The sequence below is a fragment of the Myxine glutinosa genome, chromosome 11 (assembly GCF_964187855.1).
Source record: "Myxine glutinosa chromosome 11, kmMyxGlut1.1, whole genome shotgun sequence".
NCBI lineage: Eukaryota > Metazoa > Chordata > Myxini > Myxiniformes > Myxinidae > Myxine > Myxine glutinosa.
Window position 1 is genome coordinate 7,642,837 of NC_136271.1, and position 16,832 is coordinate 7,659,668.

General features: G+C 41.2%; 1 protein-coding gene across 3 annotated transcripts in view; it reads left to right on the forward strand.

Annotated features, from left to right (window-relative positions):
• LOC137436197 (E3 ubiquitin-protein ligase Trim36-like) overlaps window positions 1-13,596 on the forward strand; it is a 24,730-nt gene extending 11,134 nt beyond the window's left edge. The window contains exons 3-6 of one of the 3 annotated variants that reach the window (XM_068129930.2): window positions 9,065-9,448; window positions 9,908-10,211; window positions 10,510-10,581; window positions 10,980-11,459. In XM_068129930.2, the coding sequence (XP_067986031.2) occupies window positions 9,268-9,448; window positions 9,908-10,211; window positions 10,510-10,581; window positions 10,980-11,316 (894 nt within the window). In that variant the 5' untranslated portion in view covers window positions 9,065-9,267 and the 3' untranslated portion in view covers window positions 11,317-11,459. Of the gene's footprint in view, window positions 1-9,064; window positions 9,449-9,907; window positions 10,212-10,509; window positions 10,582-10,979 lie in introns of all 3 variants that reach the window. The other 2 variants (XM_078786380.1, XM_078786381.1) reach the window with 2 other exon arrangements.
• The last annotated feature ends 3,236 nt before the right edge of the window (window positions 13,597-16,832 follow it).

Below are 16,832 nucleotides of genomic sequence, written 5' to 3' on the forward strand. Positions count from 1 at the left end.
ACGTGCAGTTCTGCCGGACGTGCAGGGAGAGAGTTGTTGGTCCACAAGTGCTTCTGCCGGCCTGCCGAGTATTAAGCCAGGGACGTTCGGGGACAAGATAGAGTCAGACAATCAGGTAAGAATTACTTTGTTTTAGGGAGGTCGCACGACGTGACGTTATTATTCCAACTGGGGTCATTTTCGCGTCATTTTCGCTATTTTATACTGTTTTATTATTATTGGCTTAATGCTCTGTTATGTGGTTGAGTGGCATGCTTAATTTCTTAATCCGGGATTGGGTATCACATATGTATTTGAATAATTTTGGAAAATGTTTTCACCTACATGTGTATATGAAAACTCACCCATTACATGGGGACAGGCCTGAGATTGATCTCATATGACTTGCTATGGATAAAATGTGGATCACATTTAAATGCATTAATTAAATAAAATAATTCTGTATACTGATTTTTATTGTCATTGTCATATTCTTCATTGTGCCTATGTACTCTGAAATAATGAGGAATCGGGAATAACAAAAGTGGATATGTCAAATCTTACTCGATCCCATATTACATGTACTTTCATTGCATACAAATTATACTTCCTCCTAGAAATTCCATGCCCGAACCTCAGCGCAATCCAAGAGGATTCACTTGTTTGTATCTATTACAGAAGTTATGCAGTTGTCTCTTTGTTAAGGTGGATTTAATAAGCAATTTTTTTTTCTTTTTTAAAAAGTTTAACTCTTCTAGGATTCAAACAGATAGTTTATACATGTACAGTCAATTTTCTGTTCTTGTGCAACATACAATTTAAACCCTGATCTCCTCTTGGCTCAGTAGCATAGCAATGTACAGTATATGCTAAGAGATATGCAAAAGCAAAATCCCAGTACAATGGATGATAAAGTGGGTAGAAGATTTACATCATGTTCCAAGACCTACAGCGATATAAATGCATCGGAAATAAAATAAACATATGAAGTCAGTTTTCAGACCATGGCTAATATTATATATATATATATATATATGTATATATATATATATATATATACACACACACACACACACATATACATATACTGTTGAAGGTATGGTGTTTGAAGTTTGGGTTGATGCCACGAGTATTGTGGCCATTGATGATGTATGATATTGCGATTGGGCATGTAGAGAGGATGGAGGTTGTGGTGAGCGGGCTTGTGAGGAGGTGGTTGGGAGTGCCACGCTGTTTGACGAATATTGCCTTTTATGGTCAGGGTGGAAAACTCCAGTTTCCCTTGACATCATTAACCGAGGAGTTTAAGGTGGTGAGGGTGCGGGAGTTCATGATGTTGCGGGATTCAAGTGATGCAGTGGTAAAGAATGCTCTCCCAGAGAAGAAGGGAAGTCGGAAGTGGAATGCAAGAGCAGAGGTGGACGAGATGGAGGAGCGGTTACAACAGGAGGAGGTCATGGGGATGGTACAGCACGGGAAGCATGGCTTGGGGTGGATGGAGCATGAGCGATGGGGAAAGGCATGTGTGAAAGAGAGGAGGAAGATGGTTGAGAGGGAGTTGAGAAGAAAGGAAGAGGAGGGGGGATATGTGAAAGCAGTCGCTCAGGCACAGCAAGGTGCTTGGACTAAGTGGGAAGGTGTGCGGGTGAGGATATTGAAGTGGCAAGAGATTTGGAGGATGGAGCCAATATTGTTGAATTTCCTGTTGCGGGCAACTTATGATGTGCTTCCGTCACCAGTAAACTTCAGATTGTGGGGGTTGTTGCAGGAGGAGAGATGTTATTTGTGTGGAGGTGTGGGAACGGTGCACGATGCACTGAGTGCATGCTCAGTAGCATTGGCAGCAGGAAGATACAGGTGGCGACATGATCAGGTGCTGGCGGTGGTGGTGAAGATGGTGCAACAAGAGGTGCTGAGATCGAGAGAGAGAGAGAAGAGTGGAGAAGGAGACTGATGGGGGAGAGGTATGGTTTGTCAAAGAGGGCCAAGTGGAAAGAGGTGGAAAGAGGAGGACGAGGTGGAAAGCAAGAGGGCTGTCAGATGCTTGTGATTGGCAGGTGGTGGCAGACCTAAAGCCACAATTGGTATTCCCAGAGGAGATCTGTGTGACAAGGTTGCGGCCTGACCTTGTCATTTGGTCAAGTGCAACAAGACAGGTCATCTTAGGAGAGTTGTCGGTACCTTGGGAAGAGAACATGGAGGAGGTGCACGAGAGGAAGAGAGGAAAGTACAGTGAGCTGGGGGCAGAGTGCCGGGAGAAGGGTTGGCGCGTTTCGTTTCAGCCATTTGAGGTGGGGTGTAGAGGGTATATTGGCAATTCCTTTTCTGCATTTCTTGCTAGGCTGGGAGTGTGTGGGACAGAAAGAAGGAGGATGTGTGACAAGGTGGCCCAGGTTGCCATGAAAGGCTCATTTTGGATATGGAGGAAGTTTATGGAGGCACGTCGAACGGTGTAGGTTGGTTGTGTTTTTTTTGTTTTTGTTTTTTTTGTTACCATTATCACTTCTTATTTTGTGTATATGAGTGAGTGGGTGAGGGTGTGTGTTTTTGCATGAATTAATTTTTGCATGAGTGTGTTTTTGTGTGTTGAGTGGTGTATGATGTAAGTGTAGATGGTTGTTTGGTTGGTGTTCTGTATGTATGTGTGTGTATGGGTGTGTCTGTGTGTGTATGAATGATCTGGTGTGTTTTGTTGGGGAGTGGTGAAGGGTATAAAGGTGGGTGTTTTGAGTGTTCCACCATGTTTGTTTGGTGCTGTGGAATCTGGATGTGGATTTGTTGTTGTTGTTGTTGTTGTTGTTCGCACTGGCTGGGGGTGGGGGTATGTACGCATCCCGGTGCAGTTGCTGCATGTGGATGTGTACGTGCCCCTGCTGGCCCACCTTAGCTGACCGTATCGAGATTGAAGGGCCGAAACGGGATGATGCTGAGGACCTCGACTGAGGACCCGGTCAGTGCGGCACACTTGTGATCAGGTGTGTTTTGAACTTATATATATATATATTTATATATTGTGCTGTGGATGACTATCAAGACGGAGCACCCACGGATGACCAATTGAGCTTACTTTGAGGCGTTATTCAATGGTGGATTTCACTATACAAGAGGGTGGGGGGTGAAGGGGGGGGGGGGGGGGGAGGGGGGAGAAAGAGGAACAAGGAGCGGGAGCTTTTATCTGACGCGATCTGGGCAGTCTTCAATCCTGCGGAAATTAATCTCAAACGAAATGGAATTAAATGTACAAAAATAAGATTTATTAAACCAAACCCGAAACAAGGACGCGATGGCAAACAAATGTCCTAAATCGAGATCCATCACATCAGACGTATCAACAAACAAAGGAGGATATAAATTAAAAGAACGTTGTGTGTGTGTGTTTGTACTGGGCTTAGCTCTGTCCGCAGTGTGTAAGGGATCGTCAGGCTCCGAGCGCAGTCGTCTGACGCAGCTCCGGTTGGCGGGAACAAGGCCCCGACGCGCCCCCATTTACTAGGCCTCGATAAGGCCTCTCGCGCCAATTGAGCGAGCGGGTGTGCAACCCACCTCCTCAGCCGTGCAATGCTTTCCCAGATTCGGCACGGTCACAGTGCGTTGCACCCAATGTTCTGTTCCGAAGGGAGAGAGAGTCAAGGGTGAAGGAAGGCGTGAGGGCAGCAGGAGAACCCAGGAAAAGCGTCTACGGCGAGGGGAAGGACGTCCGGGCGTGAAGGAATCCAGAAACGAGAAGAAGCAAATGTCAGTCAGCCAATTCTTTTACAGCCCGTCGTCTGACCTCATCGATCCTCCCTTTCAATCCCTGCCGGCCAACATCACAGGCTCAATTCTCTACCCTGCCAATCGGCGGCCTTCGTCCTGCCTTTGTGTCTTCCTTCCACCCATCAATGGCCAGCTTCTTGTCCCCATCCCGACCAATCACGAGTCCTTCTGGGCATGGCTATTGCCTGGGCTTGCTCGATGTGTGTTGCTATGCCAGCTGGTGATGTGGCTGGCTGTGGCTCCAGTGGCAGTTCCCCGAACTGGCTTCCAGTGAGTTTTATTGTTATTGTGGCGGAGAGGAATTTAAGTAGTGTGTGTGGTAAAACGAATGGGCCTAACTAATGTCTATGGTGCGTTGCCATATGGGACAAAGGAATGATCACAAAGGGGATGATGTACGTACAAGGGAATTTTACCCTCATGCCCTAATCTAGTTAACAAGCCCCGCCCCCTTGTGCCGGGGACAAAGACAGAAGCTTAATCCGACATTCGGGCTACAAAACGTATTACATTGAGATTCCCTATCACGACAACCGGAGCATGATACCGACACAGATCCACCTGAATCTATATATGTCCCTACCCTAAAATTCATAACAGTGTCCCCCCCCCCCCCCCCCCACCCCCCTCCCTCCCTGGAACCGGAGCCGCTGCTAGGTTCACTGCAGGTGCTACCATTCCAGTCTTAACACTCACTGTCTCACACTTAATTAACCTATGAAATTAACTCATGAGGGCTGTGGGAAGTGAACCGAAGCTACCTGCCTCTTCTCCTTAACATGCTATCCCCTTAAACAATCATCACATTTCAAATATTTGCAAAATTATTATTCATCGTTCCTGTAAAAAACCTATCTTAACCACAAACTCCCGCAGTGACGCTATCTCCGAGGGCCTTTCACTTAATCACCGCAGGCAGGTTGGTGGTCTTTCCGTCTTCTACCGACTCCTCTCCGGCCTTGCTCCCCCAGCTCTCTCTGGGCTCTGTCCCCCAAATATTCCTGCAGGTCGCACAAGATCTGCCTGCAACCCTCTTATGGTTAAACTGCCAAAATCAAGACTCTCTGCTCACCTTCACTCCTTCATTCCTCTTTTCTCCCGCCTCTGGAACAAACTCCCTCACTCTCTTCAATCCCACTCCTCCCTCCAGGTCTTTAAAACGGCTGTTCACCACCATCTGCCGGCCAGATGCAAATCAGCAAACATTACCGCTTTACACAAAAAAGGTGCAAAAACAGATCCTTGCAACTACAGACCAATCAGCCTGCTCCCAATTATCAGCAAAGTCATGGAATCCATCATTGCTTCGGATATGAAATCTTTCCTCTTCTCCAATGGCTTGATCTCTGATCATCAATTTGGTTTCAGACCAGGTCACTCTACTCTGGACATGCTGCTTCTGCTGTCTCAACAATGGATGGAGGTCCTCAATGCCAAACAGGAAATCAGAGCTGTCTCCCTTGACATATCACGTGCCTTCGATACGGTCTGGCACCCAGCTCTGTTCACCAAACTCTCCTCCTATGGTATCCATGGAAATCTCCATGCATGGCTTGCGGACTTCCTCTCTGGTCGTAGTCAACGTGTGGCCCTGAATGGATTTCTCTCATCGCCCCTTCCCGTTCAGGCTGGAGTTCCCCAAGGCAGTGTGCTGGGCCCTGTGCTTTTTCTGGTCTTTATCAATGATCTCTCCGACTCTCTGGAAAATCCTCTGTATCTCTTTGCTGATGACTCCACTCTCTGCCGCTCCATTCCTCTTCCCTCAGATCGGCAGTCTGCAGCCTCCTCACTCTCTGAAGACCTGGACAAAATCACAGACTGGTCAAACATGTGGAACATGTCTTTCAATCCTGACAAATCTCACACTCTTACTATGTCTCTCCGAAAAGATCGACTGGACAACCCTCCCATCTACTTTCTCAACAATCCTCTCCAAGAAGTTCTGTCGCTCAAGCTTTTGGGTCTCACCATCTGCCATGAGCTTTCTTGGGAAAACCACATTTCCAAGCTGGCCTCCAAAGCCAGTCGCCGACTGGGCATCCTCCGTCGTGTGAAGTCCTTCCTAGGCACACCTGAGCTCCTCACCACATACAAGGCTTTCATCCGCAGCTCAATGGAATACTGTTCTCCGCTATGGGCTGGTGCTCCTGCCTCACACCTGGCTCGGCTTCACGCTGTTGAATCCAAAGCTTTCAGAATCATTGGAATCTCCCGCGATGAAGCTATCTCTGAGGGCCTTTCACTCACTCACCGCAGGCAGGTAGGTGGTCTTTCTGTCTTCTACCGACTCCTCTCCGGCCTTGCTCCCCCAGCTCTCTCTGTGCTCTGTCCCCCAAATATTCCTACAGGTCGCACAAGATCTGCCAGCCACCCTCTGATGGTTAAACTGCCGAAATTTCGGCTCTCTGCTCACCTTCACTCTTTCATTCCTCTTTTCTCCCGCCTCTGGAACAAACTCCCACACTCACTTCAATCACACTCCTCCCTCCAGGTCTTCAAAACAGCTGTTCACCACCATCTCTTATCTTCCCCCATCCAAAACCTTGATCTTTTCTACCCCCACTAATTCACCCCAGATCCACCTTGTTTGAAATTCCAACTTCTTTCCTGGAAGTCTTGGCAGTGTCCATATGTTTTATACCTCTCCCACCCCCCCCCCCCCCCTTCCCATGCCTCCACCCCAAAGCCCTCTCCCTCCCACAGTTCTCTCGATGTCTCCATGTCTCTCGGTCCCTGCTCTCAAATGTTGTGTTTGTGTCCTTCCCCCTCTCTCCACATCTTGTCTACCGCTCCCGATGTTATTTGTTTAGTGTGTCTGTTTGTCTTTCTGTGTGATTAATGTTCGCTCTTTCACGAGCCTCGATCTTGTATAGAAAACAAAACAAAACAAAAAAAAAAAAAAAAAAAAAATCTCTTATCTTCCCCAATCCAAAACCTTTATCTTTTCTACCCCCGCTAATTTCACCCCAAATCCACTTTTTTGAGGTGACTTTTGACTTCTTTCCTGGAAGTCCTTGGTGTCCTTGCGTTTTATACCTATCCTGCCTCCCCCCAGGCCCTCTCCCTCCAAAAACATCTCCCGATGTCCCTGCTCTCAAATGTTGTGTTTGTGTGCTTCCTCCCCTTCTCGCCCAATCTTGTCGACCGCTCCCCTTTTTATATACTTTGTTTGCTTGTTTGTTTGTTTGATAAATGTTAGCTCTTTCACGAGCCTCGACTCTGTATCCCAAAAAAAAAAAAAAAAAAAAAAAAAAAACCTTAATCGAAAACTTGCAAAATTTCAAAAACTCCACGAAACATTTGTACAACCCCTTCCTACAGACCGCATCCCCCGGTGGATGCCACAAGACTCAACGTTACCTGCGGGGCCATCCCATGGCACCCCAAATTTTGCAAAGCACCCCATCCCAATGCTTGTTGCACGAGCGACAAGCCCGCACCTCCTGGATTCCCCATGCTGAGTTGTTTACCATGAGCCACGTTTCAATTGTTTCCATTGAGCAGTTTCGGAGATTTAGAGGTCCAAAGTTTTTCGGTTTTCCAAGAGTAGACACATGGTGAAAATTTAGTGTCAATCGGACCAACATCTGCCGAGAAAATGAATTTAAACAAGATGGTGCCTGTACCACGTGACCTATGACGTCATAATTATCACATAAAATTATACATGAGTGGATGCATACAAAAGTTCCTTGTCAATCAGACCAACTGTTGAAAAGATTTTTTTTTAATGCAGACACGTACGTACGCAGGCCGATCGCTTGACCCCGCTTTTCGCTTCGCAAGCGCAGGGTAATAACTAGAAAGCATCTGAAAATGCAAACTCAATCTGCATCCCCTTTGTAATCAGACATCTTCTTCTTCCAAATGCTAAACATGACAAAAACATCAAAAAAAATACAAAATTAAAATTCACGATTTTATGCAACCTTGACCTTTGACCTAAAATTAATCGGTTTCTAGTTTTTGATTAGTGAACCAATTAAGTGATCCAATATGCGTATTGTTAATATTTCATGTCAATTGGATAAAAATTGGAGATTTTATGTGATGCTGACCTTTTGACCTTTTGCCAAAAATTTCAATTTGTATTCTCCACATTTTCTTAATAAAACTTTGTTGAAATTTTGATGACAAAACTCAAATGGTAAAACGTAATGGCCCAGACACACACACACAAACACACACAGGTAGATACTTTGAGACCTGTAGATACTTCCACCTTCCAAAACCCAAATTATGTATTATGGAAATAACAACCAATGACACACACACACACACACACACACACACACACACACACACACACACACACACACACACACACACAGTGTTATTTGGAGAGAGAGCAGTTTCGTATGGGTGGAAATCACAATTGTTTTGAGAAATTTATAAAACCACGCATCGTAGGACACCTGCTAGAACCCCAAATGGTTTCACAGAAAGTTTGGTGGGGCAAGCCTCAAAACTGAGGGAATAGTTCGGGGACAGACAGACAGACAGACCTGCTTTAATATATAGATATATGAAGAGAAAGGCAAATCCAACCAAAAAAGTAACTGGATCTGCTCCGCTAATTTAAGTAACAAACAAGCAAGAGCAGACCTGATCTCAGGCTACGTTTCACCTGCTTCTCAGTGAACTTCTTCAGGCCAACAGAGGAAGCTCGCTGCGAAACAGGTAGCCTATATAAGGTAAAATAAGGTAATAATAAGGTAATAATACATAAGGTAAAAAGTATTCACAAATAAAATCCTTTTTTTTGGTTCCATACAGATAGCATAGTTAATACAGATCTTCAAGGAGGCACACACTATTTAAAATCAATACATTTTGCCCTCTTTTTTGACAAATTCAACCTCCACCACCCGATGTTGCACCAACATTTCACGGTGAGCAGTATACGTAGCTCAGAACTTTGGATCTGAGTGAACCCAATCGTGCAACACAATGAACTTTTTAAATGTCCATGAAATAATTTAAGTTGATGGATTAACGTAAACTTTTCCCATTACTGGGGACGGGTACTTTTCCTAGTAATTTATACTCCACACGTGGACTTAAAAAAAACAACTAAGAACCAGAATTTATACTTATTGTATTCAAATAAAAAGAGAAAAGTTTCAGCTGCATTAAATAAATGAGAAAACAGTTATTTTAATTTATCCACTTTTTAGTTAGGTCTTCATTCTGTCTGTGATAATTTATCTTTGTAAATTTCTGTGGTGATAGAATATCGTGGTGTAATGTTACGTATTTCAAAATTCTGCTGCAAACATCTCTTGCTGTTGGACATCTAACATCCTAACTCTCTCATCTTGACCCTTAGCTCCCTTTCCCCCAGAACTCGACACCAAGAAGTGTTCAGCTTACGGAGGGCTGAACATCCACTGGTCTTTACCCCTAGACTCGGGTCCTGCTAAAAGCTTCCGATTAGAGTACCAGCTCATTGGCTTCTACGAAGCAGGGTCTTCAGCTAATGAGGCAGTCTGCATTGAAGAGCTCGACGTGCCCAAAGATTCCAGGGTAGGAATGAAGGAGAACCATCAGGAGTGGATTTGTGGACCACTTGTTGAGGGATCTGGAGCAGCAGTGGCGAGCGTGACGGCTGTTTCTCCAGCTAGTGCTTATGCTGTGAGGGTGCAGGCCTTTGGGCCCGCGGGGTCCAGTGACTACAGTCAAGAACTGATTATCTATACTACTCCTGCTGAAGGTGAGATCTCCACAGCAAATTACCATGGACCACCACCCAGAAGGAGCATTTTGCAAAGGTCACATGGATTGTCACAAGTTCACATTAACACCTTCCTGGGCAGCCCAGTATCTGTCTTAATGGTTTCGTCAACAGAACTAAATGTTTACTAAACCCTCCATTTAAGTGTAATTATTTTTTTGTAACCTACTCCCATTCCACCACCAACCAATCCAAACCATCCTCCTTATATGCATAGCCTAAAATACCCCTCCCCATGCCATCACCACAATCTCATGAATCTGTAATATGCCTCTTACCTGACCTCGTCTTACCGTTCCATTTACTCTCCCTTGATTGGTAAACTTTCATCCCAAACATGGTTCATGCTAACACGAACACAAACCCAAATTTAATTTGTTAATCAAAACAAGACAAATCCTAACCATTTTGCTGCATTTGTTTTACATCCCGGCCTAGTGCTATGGTTCCGACTTGACGATCGTAGTGGCTACAATAAAGACTCCCTAGAGCTCAGTGAAGACCGGAGGACCGTCTGCAGCCAAGCACCATTGGGCATCGTCGCCCAGCTGGCCGAACGCCCGTGCCCAACTGGCACCTTTCTTCCTGTTGATCACATCGTGGGCGACTTCGCCATCACCAGGGGCCGCCACGCATGGGTTGTCGATGTAGACCCGTCGTCGTGCGTAGTACGTGTTGGTGTGGTGAATGCGACCAAGCTTCCCGACTGGTTCTCAACATCACGCCAGCTATCTAGCCCCAGGTGCTCCATCCGCTATCACTTTCACACAGAGTAATGAGGCAGAAAATAAGAGGTGTTAATCAAATATATTTTGAACCACATTTTTAGAGAAAGCACAGGTGATTGGGAAATCAAAATTTCGGTTTTTTTAACCCACCCCTTGCCCGAGGAGGGATATGATACTGAAGTAATAATCTAATAAAACTATTTGCAGCAGCAGAGACAATGGTGTTGAGGTTTTAGCCTCCTGAAACCGTGTCCAGCTCACAGTTGTCCCCGACCTTGACCCTAACCCACATGATCAATCTTCCCATGCAAGACCATCCTCTGGCTGCCTGCTAGCTCGGGAAACGACGGTCCGCAAGCTAAAACGCTGTGGCTGTGTGCCATGGTAAGGCCCACTCGCATCCTCTAAGCTTGTTGTTTTTAATCTGTAAAGCTCTTTCCTAACATATGTGGCTGTCCTCCTGGTTTCCTTTCTGGGAAAAAGCAAACTTTTCTCGACCGGTGGTGGTTAAGGGCCTGCGGCTGGTTGGGTTCAAGGAAAGGACTATTGATGCCATCTCAATGCCTTTGTCTCTGCTGCCTATTGTGCATTTCTTTTGTCAGTCTGTTCAACATCTTTAAGCGTCATCATCGTGTCTTTCTTATGATGTATTTGAAATACTGTATTGTTTATAATTGATATTGTAGACAAAGGTCACTCCCTCATCTACCTACGTGTTACCCCCCTAACCGCGGTCCTGGACGGACGATGCAATCGAACCTCTATCTTTTTTCATCTTGCAGGTTTGAACAAGACAGTGGGCACGACAGCGGAAGTGAGGAAGTCGAGACAGCACAGCCCTCTCTTCTCATCACCATCGCCCGTGGACGTCTCTTTCTCCCTCGAGGTCAAACGGTGTCTGCAGCCGGGTCGACCAACATGGCCACCGAAGCTCTGCCCCTACCTCGCCGCTTAACGGTCTGCCTAGATCACGATGAAGGTTGGGTCGCCTTCTACAATTCCGACGGAACTCCCAGCTGTTTCTGCCGCAGGCTGGTCGACTGTTCAGGCCCGGTTTATCCAGCTTTTGGAATGTTGGGTGGTGGGAAACTTCGAATCCACCCACTTGATCTGCGCTAATTGTGACATTATTTAGATCGTATTTTGCCTCCATAAGAGACATCTAAAGCAGCATGCGTTTCCGATATTTTGCTGGTGAGGGAGTTTGGACTTCCTGATCAATTAACAATTAGTAGGAGATTTTGATTAATTAAAATTACATCAAAACCAATGAGGCATTTGGGACCACCTGATCAAAGAACACCTGGTGTGAGAGTGAATGGGTTATGGTTTGCATAAAACTTTGGTGCTGAGGGCAGAATCCTGCATAAAACTTGGGAAGCAAAACATCGTTACTTATAATTATAATCATTAGAATGATACAATTAACTTATTATGCTGAGGCAAAAGCATGGAAATTGTGGACGGTGCGATGTGCCGAAGCACATGTCGGGTCCTCAATAAGGAAGTGAAAACATGGAATGGTTTCTGTTTTAGACTCTACACCTGTTACTTTGTCACCCCACAGTAGTGTAATAATGTTGCTTCTGGGACACCTCCGTTTAACATGGGAAATCCCTATCTAATGTCATTTACCCCCTTGTCTTTTTCAAAAATCATAAACACCTCTATTTCTCCCACCCTCATCTTTATGAACCTTTTGTCTGTAGTACCTATCCTTAATGTTGTTCATTAGACCACTCAAACACTACAAATATTTGTTTTCTCTTATAGACCTATCATCCTTCTTCTACATATCATCTGGCAGATTAATCTTTGACCCATTCACTTCCATATTGACCCTAAACACCTATATTTCTCTCACCCTGTTCTTTACGAACCTTCTAACCTTTTGACATGTTATCCTTATTCATTAGACTACTTAAACACCTGTGATCCTTCTGACCTTATGGACCTTTTAACCTTTTACTCTTAATATCATCTGGTGAATATAACCCACTCAAATATCGACCCTACAAATATTTGTTTATGTGTGGGAAATAATTTAATTCTCCTACAACTCTCTTCACCATCTAATATATTAACAAAAAATATGTTTGAGTTTGGTTCTTTATTAAGATATTTTAACTGAGCTAAGATAAAATGGTAAACCTCCCTCAATGTTCTTGTTTGAGCGCCCCCAGTGCCACATACCATTTTAAAATTAAAGTATATATTTTCCTGACAACCATCAAAGTTTTCCGTCCACTCAAAAATATTTCCATCTTTTTTACCCAATTCACCGGTATTTAAATTAATTCTCTTATTTGTTTTGTGAACTTTTTTACCAGTTGCCTTTTCAATTATACCTATTTGATATTTTTCACATTCATTATGTTTTCCATTTATATACCAAGATTGATTACACCTCCACTCTTTAGTCTGGTTGATACTTGGTTCTATCATTTATATAATAGTAAAAAAGGCGGCGGTAGCCCGTTAAAATCCCCAACCCCCCCTTTTTAACTTATCACTTATATATATCCTATCACTTATATATATCTTATCACTTATATACTTATATAACCATAAGGGAGACTATCAATTCCATTTTCTAAAATAAACCTCTTATCATCAAAGGCCCCCAATGCTTTCTTATTTATCTCTTCTGAATATAATTTATGTTTATAACTTCTTATTCCATTAATCTTTCTAAACTCTTCTTTCTTTGTTGTTAAACAGTTATAATAATCCTTAAAGTTTATTGTTTCTTTAATAACATTTTTCTTTACACCTTTTAACTTCTTATCAGTCTTTTCAACGTTATTCACAATGTATTTATAAGCATAAGCCTTTGACCTCAATCCCACAAATTCACTCATGACATTTCCTCCTAATTCATCCTTGAACTTTCCAATCACCTTTTTATTTTTAGAAGAGAACAACTCACTCTCTGGACTGTAATTACTCGTGTCATAGATATTAATGTCTCTTTTCATGTCTGAATAAACATCGTTGGTATTAATTTTCAAAATAAAACTATCTGTATCCATATAAAGTAGATTAACATCATTTTGATATTTCTTCCTCAAGTTATTATAAAAGTAATCATACATTAATGACTTTGATAAATCAAGAATTGTTGTCCCAATATAAATAGGTTTGTTCATTTCAATACTCTCTTTAATCAAATGGATCGCACAAAAGTTCTCAGTAAAGACCTCAGCTCGAGTAAAACTCGGTCTATTAATTAATTTTGATGCTTGTTCCCAAGATGTTGATAGTCTGATATTTTGTCTTTTCCTCACATTCTCCATAGTCTTACCAAAGACCGCATTATTCATCAATTTATAAAAGTCTTTCTCAAAATCTGTTTTTGACTCTGTTCTTCTTTGTGTATTAAAATCAATGTACCCCTTTAACCAATGACTTTGATTGAACTTTAGAACCCTATGGATCTTCTCTACTCTTAGACCTTTTGATAAATATTGTCGCAAATTTCTTTGGTGTAGAACATAATTTTTCTTGTTATATAATGTAGTAAGTAATTTTTCTGTTGATTCACCTATATCAAACGATCGTTGATAATCACTCAACCATTCTTTCTTTGGACTTTCTTTCTCACAAGCAAATGGGAGATCTTTGTGTAGGTTATGGAGTTCCTCTGGATATTTTAAATCAATTTCAAAATAATAACCAACTTTTTCTTCATCCAATTCTTTTTGTGTAGAGATACATACATCTTGTAAAACGTTTTTGTAGTCTTTTTCCTTTACCCATCTAAGTTTTCCATAAGGAAGAGCCTGAGACATTGCCCAGCCATACAGGTTGTTTGCGTCATAGTACATCAAGTAAGAACTCTCTTTCGTTGGATCATAATTTGGAAGATATTTGTTATTTGCTTTTGCGTATCTACTCGAGCAGACTTGTGAAATTCCACCTCTTTTTGCCTTTTCAATCATCAAAAGCATATCAACATCGGTTATCAAATCCAAATCTTGTTTTGTCATTTTCAACATCGCACTCCAGGCCAATCCAGGTGCTGTGTAGTAGTGAGCAGGATCCAATCCATATCCAGTGCGACAAACAGATCTAAAGGCTTCAAATACATCGGCCAATAAAAGCACATCAGTTTTGAGATACAAATCGTGATACTCGCCAAGATTCTTGATGTTATATTTTTCCCAAACATTTTGTGCGTGTACATAATCTTTATCAGATATATGACTATTATTTAATTTGTTATAGAAATTTTCTTTTGAAGGAAGTTGTGTTTCATTGAATCTCTCAAATGAGTCCATATAGTCATAGGGGTAAATTCCCTTTTGTGTTAGAAAATCTTTATCTAAAAAATACTCTGAAAGACATGGAAACTCTTTTAGATTTTGAACCAAGTTAACCAATGGACTTGCCATGAATTTAAATGTATCAAGAAATCTGATATGAGTAATAGGAGATGTGTGAATTGTTTTTGTGAATGAAATGTATTTCTGATCCGTGTTTGGAATTGCTGAGATACTTCCAGAAGTCTTTGAGAGTTCCTTGATAAATAGATGTGTATCATAATGAGCGTTGTTATGAAGAAAGACAGGAATGAAAGAGGGGAGTTGATAATTAATATTACAACTTTGATGAGCCGGACCTCTATATTTACCAGTGAGATGACAATGGTCTCTAACCTTTAGACCTTTACCAATTTTCTCCTCACAAATATGACAGACATTGTTTTTTATAAATTCCCTTTTTTCTTTACTTGTTAAGGACATTGGTTTATTGGTTTCTCTCATTATCTTGGTTAATCGAACACAGTCTTTTTCTAGTCGTTTCACAAACTCCTCTGGGGTATTTGAGCCTCTATACATCTCTAACTTGTTATATTTATCACCAACGGATGATTTGATATAATAACAAAAACCACAAGGAGTATGTTTTTGATATTTATTTGTGTATGATTCTTTTGGATCTTGAGAAGCAGTATCAATTTTTTCTAAAATACTTTCAAAATCAGCATATATAACAAATGGATGTTTGATCTTTTTATTTTCATCTTTGAATGTGATCTTTGAGCCTTCTTTAGGCATATTGATTACCGTTGATTTATGTTCGCCACAATAATTTGAATGTTTATCTAATCTTTCTTGTGAATTGAAGAAGTTAAGACAACGCAAACAAATATATATTTTATTTGTTCTCTTACAGACTTGTGGTTTTATTAATTTAGCAATATCTTTGATGTATGTATAATGTGAATTTTCGTCTGAATTAAAATATAGAAGATTAATATGAGTTTGTTTACAATTGTCAGAAAGCTTTAAAACCTGAATGTTGTTTGTTTCTGTTAGACCATAAACATTAACTGATAAATTATTCATCTTTTCAAATTTAGGAATATCATTTAAAGTCATCGGAAACTTTAGATCTTTCGTATTTAATGTATTCTCATATTTTTTATAATGAGATACTCTTTCATCATGAAAATGTGGAGGATGTAAGTGTGCTAAAATAGACCAGAGAAAACATTTATTGTCTTTATTTTTGATATTGATAACTGCTTTTCTATTTTTGATAACACTGGGTAAATCAATGTAAGAAGAAGCTTTTAGAGGATCTGATTTAAGAATATGAATGTCTATGTAAATAATTTTTCCTATATTGAATCCACTTCCTACGATTGAATTATCCACATCTTGCTCTTGTTTAATAAGTTCATCATAGACTCCTGATGTTTTAAAATCTTGATATGAAGATATAAAGTGTGGCTCAGTTCTCATGTATGGTGCATCTATAACTCCTTCATCCTTTGTCATTTCTAATTTTACTCCCATATAAAATTTAAGTGGTTTCATTTCCTTTAGTGTTTTTTCAATCAACGTTTGAACAGCAGGTTTAACTATTTCTACAGCATCAACTATAGACTCTGGTTCAGGAGGTTTGAAGTTAAAGACTCTTATTTTAATATGTCCTTTGAATGCTCCATCAGAGTTTTTAGTTGTGATAAAATTTGATAAATGTAGATTTGTTTTAAGATGTATTTTGAAGCCTTTCTTGAGGATATTTTTATTACATGTAGAACAGTGTTTTGTTTCAGGTGGAAGAGGGGAAAGTTTGTTTAAAATGTTGTATGTATGTTTTGCGGTGAGAATATGTTGTTTATAATATTTTACTTCCTTCTCGCAAGTATCACAATAAACCATATTTATAGCGTGAGAAAACGTGGTGTTTTATATATATCACTGTGCTTAAAATAAAACACTTTTGAGCTTTACAGCTCCGTTTTATATATATCGCTGTGCTTAAACTAAAACACTTTTTCACTCAGAATCATCTAAGTCATAACTATCACATGAATACTCAGAATCATACTCAGAGTCATCAATAAAGCTACTCTCATAACTATCATTTGAGCACAAACTATTAGTATCATAACTATCATCTGTGTTCAATGAAATACTATCATCACCATCATCCAAGTTCAATGAAATACTATCATCACTATCGTCCGAGTTCAATGAAATAGTAAAATCTTCACTGCTGTATTGACTCATATTTAATTAGCAAGAAAAATATTCCCATCAATATCTATATACTTTCTTTCATTAACAGATTCAATCTCTACAATTTTTATATCAAAAGTTATCTTTAAATAATCTCTAACT